The sequence below is a fragment of the Arvicanthis niloticus genome, chromosome 9, assembly GCF_011762505.2.
Source record: "Arvicanthis niloticus isolate mArvNil1 chromosome 9, mArvNil1.pat.X, whole genome shotgun sequence".
NCBI classification, from domain to species: Eukaryota; Metazoa; Chordata; class Mammalia; order Rodentia; family Muridae; genus Arvicanthis; species Arvicanthis niloticus.
Genome location: NC_047666.1, coordinates 51494718 through 51499852, shown reverse-complemented (window position 1 = coordinate 51499852; position 5135 = coordinate 51494718). Strand labels below are relative to the sequence as shown.

At 51.1% G+C, this 5135-nt stretch overlaps 1 protein-coding gene across 8 annotated transcripts in view; it reads right to left on the bottom strand.

The window, feature by feature from the left end:
• Positions 1-955: 955 nt before the first annotated feature.
• The window catches only part of Mtmr14 (myotubularin related protein 14), a 43547-nt gene continuing 39367 nt past the window's right edge, over positions 956-5135 (bottom strand). For 4 of the 8 annotated variants that reach the window (XM_034511585.2, XM_034511589.2, XM_076940230.1 and 1 more), the window contains 2 exons: positions 4591-4746; positions 956-1546 (listed from right to left, as the gene is read on the bottom strand). In XM_034511585.2, the coding sequence (XP_034367476.1) occupies positions 1363-1546; positions 4591-4746 (340 nt within the window). In that variant the 3' untranslated portion in view covers positions 956-1362. The remainder of the gene's footprint in view (positions 1547-4590; positions 4747-5135) is intronic. The other 4 variants (XM_034511588.2, XM_076940232.1, XM_076940233.1 and 1 more) reach the window with 2 other exon arrangements.

Here is a 5135-nt window from a genome sequence, read left to right as displayed (position 1 = left end):
GGCCACCAGCAGCAGCGGCTCCAGATGGCAGCACAGCCCCGCCCGGCCCTGCAGGCGGCCCCCGCCCCATTGGAGCAGCCTGGAGCTAGTCGGTGAAACTCGCCCATACCCTAACTCTGACCTACACTTCCTCTGGAAACACCATCAGAGTGATGCAAGCCTTAGAACTATCCATGGTTCTGAAACATTTGGGCTGGCAGGTGGGAGTTGGTAGCCCCTGATTCTGAGCAGCTCTCATATTTCCCTCTCCCGACCCAACTTGGTCTCTGGAGATGAAGTTATATTATCCCCTTAATATCTGTGTGGCCTTGAACAAGTTACTCAATATTAGTGGTTATGGCCCTAGAGGCAGCTACTGGCGTACTGTAATAAGATAGGCTGGGTATTCACATCGATGGCCTGTCAGATCAGGGCTCTGTGGACAGTTCATTGACACAGTAGCTGCCTACTTACATGCACAGGCCTAGGTTCCAACCCCAGTACATGGTGTGAGAGGAGGATCAGTGGATGGTGAAGAACTCTGTACTGATGCCTTTGAACCCCGACATTCATCAAGCAGCCCCCTTCCTGTGCTGTGTCCACTGCTGCCGCCACAGCCTCTCCCTCTAGTAGTTCAGGTCTCCTATCCCAGAGCACTGTTGCTCCATTCTCTGAGTCAGTGAGGAGACCCAGAACCTCTACAGAACAGGTAGCTGTGGTCAAGCCCACTCAGGCTGTTGACCCCTATTGCCACCCTTCATGGCTTCTGTTGACTGATGGAGCTGAGAGTTAGGCTCAGTGGTAGAGCGTTTATTTGCTCATACACAAGGCCTGGCTTTCTTTCCCCAGCACGGAACAGAGATAAACCCTACACCATAACTCTCCCCAAAACTCAAACCCTTCATCCAGCACAAGGACAGGCAGTAAGGTTCTGAGCAACTCTATGACAGTCAACCAGAAGAAATGCCAGAGGAAAGCCATTCAAAAAACCTTTTTATTTTGTGATTAGTGTGAAATTGCCTCATTTTCAGTGCAGGTGTCTCTCCTTCCCAGGAAACAAAAACTGAATTTTTTTTTTTCTGACATTATAGTCTCCATGAGGCCCTGGGAACCCCCGTACTCTCCAACACAGTTCTGAGTTGACAGTAATCCAAAGACCAGGGTTGGTGGGAGGCAGTGATGAGAGTGGTCACCAGTCAGGAGGTTGGGAGGTAGAAAGTCCCAACCTCAGGCCTGCTCAGGTTTGGGGCTGCCATGTGTATAACAGAGAAAAGGGATGAGAGAGTTCCCCTGCTCTCCAAAGGCCCCTTTTGCCAGGCATGGCTTGATTCCATCGAGGGCTCAGCTGAGACAGGGGCAGAAAATGGCTGTAGGCTGTCAGCTTCACAAGGTGCTGGTGCTTGTGCCTCGGAGCCCAACACCACGGGCAAATTGTTCTAGCAGGCCCCCGATGGCACCAGAGGGACTGGGGGCTGCTGCTCGAAGCCCCACTGTGCCGCTATATGCAGCCAAGAAGGCAGACCGTACCTCCTGCAGCCGTGTCTCCCGGTCACTCAGAGCTGTAAGTCTGTAGGGAAGGAGAGAGATGAATATATTACCACAGAACAGGATCCAACGATGTCATTCCAAGGGGCCTATTCTGGAATTTTCAACTGCATAAAGTTAGCATCTAGCCTGTGGTCCAGACTCCAAATGTATGGATGGCTTTGCTCCCCCCTTACACGTAATGAACTTTCAGCTCTGTCTACTCTTCCACACACCGACTCTTCCTGCTTTCTGCTGGACAAACCACCATTCTGGTGATGATGGGGGAAGTTGCAGCTAAGCAGTGGTGCATTTGCATCAACACCTGTTGGCTCCCATTTCCTCTACGAACAAGCTGAGGCACAAGCCTTATGTCTGCCAGTAAGGAGGCACTCTCCCATCCCCACCCCCAAGATATGGCAACAGGTCTCAGCTGTTAACAGGCTATAGCTTTCGTGGCTAGGACTGAACACCCTACCCTCTAGGAGGAGACTGAGCCATTGGAAACGTAGCTGCCCTAAAGAGGCCAAGATCTCCCAGTGGAAACCCTGGGCTCTAGCTGCACCTTCAGTCCTGAGGCCTCCCAGGTAAACAGCTGGAAAGGTATTGCTCCAATTCTTCTCCCTTCCCTATTAGGACACTGCTCATGGCATTGAGAAAGCCTTGCTCCATTGTCTGGAATTACAGGTTAATTAGGGAAATAAGCACACATGACTCAGGCTTAGCCATGTGTGAATTCCACACAGGGTTGTCTCATGCCCTAGAGAGTCTGTAACACAAGAGGTTTGAGGTTATCATCTGGAACCCATCCTCTGGACTCAAGATCAGGGATGTGCAGACATTCTGCTAGATTGTTGTCTGGAGAGCCCTCTTCCAGGGTCACAGACCCAGAGGAGTCTTCACAATCATCCAATGAGGACACTAACTCATCCCAACATTCTGTCCTCCGAAAGCCATCCTTGGAGATCCCATCTCCAAGATTCTGTAGAGGCAACAGCAATGTGCCCCCTTCTAATAAGCCCAGGTCCTGGGGAAACAGATGGAAGTCTGGGAATAGAGGACAGTCTTGAGGCCAAGAGGAGGAGACAAGTCCTTAGGGAAACAGGCTGGTAGGAGTTGTCTGAGAGGCAGAGAGAAGCAGCATGCTCTGGGCAAAGCAAAGTCAAACTGATCCTACAGCAGTACAAAGAAAATGAGGCAGTGCCTATCCCTGCAACCCTAGGTCTCTGTTGGCACTGTGGGGAGACACGGGCCCTTTCTCAGGCTGGAGGCCATTTGTATGTCTCTTGGCTTCGCTTCAGCTTTCCGTGGAGAAAAGGCTGTCTCTGCATCCATACAATACAAGGGATAGTCAAGGGTCTACCTGTGTATTCACATGGCCTTTTACCTTCAGGAAGCAGAAGAGACAAAGACCATCCCATTTAGTGACAAGAAATGGAACCAAGACAGGGTACTGATGTCCGCAGGACACGAGCAGGCAGTGGGGCTGGGATAGCAATTCTCTCTCTCAAGAGCTGCTTAACAGGCTCCGGAAAGTCAAGGCTAAGAGTTCAAGACATAGCCTGGGAACAAAGCAGCTAGGATTTAGAGTGCTTCCTCTTAACAAAGTCCAAGGGTGTCTTCACAAGGAATGGAGAGAGATTCCAACTCATAATCTTGGAGACTGAAATCACATAATCTGTCCTTTTGAGAAGTTCCCAGATCTTGGGGGGGGGGGGGGGGGCTGGTTAGGGATTCAGAGACCACCTGAGACTTCGTTTGTATGACTAGTTGTTTGGATGATCTGGAGCTGTATCTGCTTGCTTCTGAGGTAAGGGATGCTGACAAGCAGGACAGGGGTGGCCCATGCTGTCTCCAGAGAGGATTCTTTCACCACTCTGGCAGAATACTTCTTAAAAAAATCTAAGGACTTTCTATCCTCCAAAAATGGGATGGAGATGTGGCTTGCTTGGTAGAGTGCTTGCTTAGCATGGATGAAGTTGAGTTCCATCCTCAAGACCACATAGATCAGGCTTGGGGGCCCTGAATGTAATCTCGATATACAGAAGGTAAAGGCAAGCTGATCAGAAGCTCAAGGTGACCTTTGGCTATGACTATAACCAATCCAACCTATGCTAGAGATTGTTTAAAAAAGAAACCCCCAAAGCAAAAACCTAAGATGTAGCTTTGTGACTTGGGACCTGGCTGCCAGGGAGGCTGGGCTAAGCAATGGATATGGAAGCCCTATGGTGACCTCCCGGTTGTAGGGCTGGGACCTGGGAGTGTTCAGTTACCCCAGTGTCTGTCAAGGCCCTGCGTAACTTCAGGAGGATCCTCGTCCTTCCTGATTTCCAGAGTAACTTTCCTCCAATTCAGCAGCAAGGGCTTGAATGTTGTGAAGCAGAGCACAGCAGTAGTGATGGGCAAGTCTCCCGTCTCCAGCCTTCCCAACATGGTTGGAGGTGAGAAAGAAGGCAGGCTTACTAAAGGGCCTGTTAGGTACATCTGAAAAGCAGGCTTTATTCCTGGGGCACTGGAGGTTCTCCTGCCTGACATCTACCAGCCACCAAAGGGGACATGTGGCTTCCCCAAAGGAAGAGGCATATGATCCAGCAGTGCTATCCAGTCCTTATTTTTGTCCTTAAGCAAAAGAAACTCTTGGTAGAAAGGAACTCTTGGTTCTGCTTGGATTGCAGACCCAGGCTACCCCAGTGCCACTCTGCTCTGGCCTCTAACATACACCTACTTTCCTACCCCACTGTTCTGGTTTCAAAGGATTCTTATGTCAGGCAAAGCCTCGTACATAAATAGAATCCTCTATAGTTACAGTCCAGCTAGCTTTCCCTCAGGGTACACCTGACACATCTGTGGATGGGCTTTTGGATGCGGAGGAGAGTGAACATGAAGCCTACCGCACTTCCTGAGCAGCCACAGGAGTCCTTCACTCCCTGGGGATCCACAGGCTGCAGACAAATGGGGGAAGGGCAGAGACTCCCAAGCTGTTCTCTCAGGTCAGCCTCACCCTCACTGCTGACCAGCACTCCTGATTGCTCTCCAGCTTTTGACATAGGCAGGGGAGTATCCTGCCTTCTCAAGCAAGACACTTACAGACAACTGTTAGGGAGCTCATCCTGGAAGCTGAAAGGGAGAGAGGAGTCTGTGTGCAGGACAGGCCGTTCCTGAATACTGCCACAGCCCGATACCATCTGCCAGCTGCCAAAGTCTGTGGAGAGAGAGGATCCGGGCAGGGGATGGTCCACTGATCTGGGGCAGAGAGGAGAGAGAGGGGAGATGATGTAGTCAGTCATATGCCTGACAGGGGTGCCCTGGGGAAGGGTGGGCAACACAATGGCCCTGTGCCATGGCTGTGAGGTTCTGATAAGCAGCTGAAAGCCAACTACTTTCTCCAAAAGAGCAAACAAAACTGGGTAAGGAGTGACTGAGAAAGAAGACTATGAGGTGTGCTGGGCTGTGAGGAGAGCTTTGTGCAGATACAGAAGCCAAAGAGCAAAGCAGGGCAAACGAGGTTCCCCAGACCCAAAGCCTGTGGCAGACGTGCCTTTCCTGGAGGCTGCTGCAGTGAAGTAGCACCTCACCAGGAAGATTAGGTTGGAGCTGGGCCCAAGGGCAGTCACCCACTCTGTGACATGCGC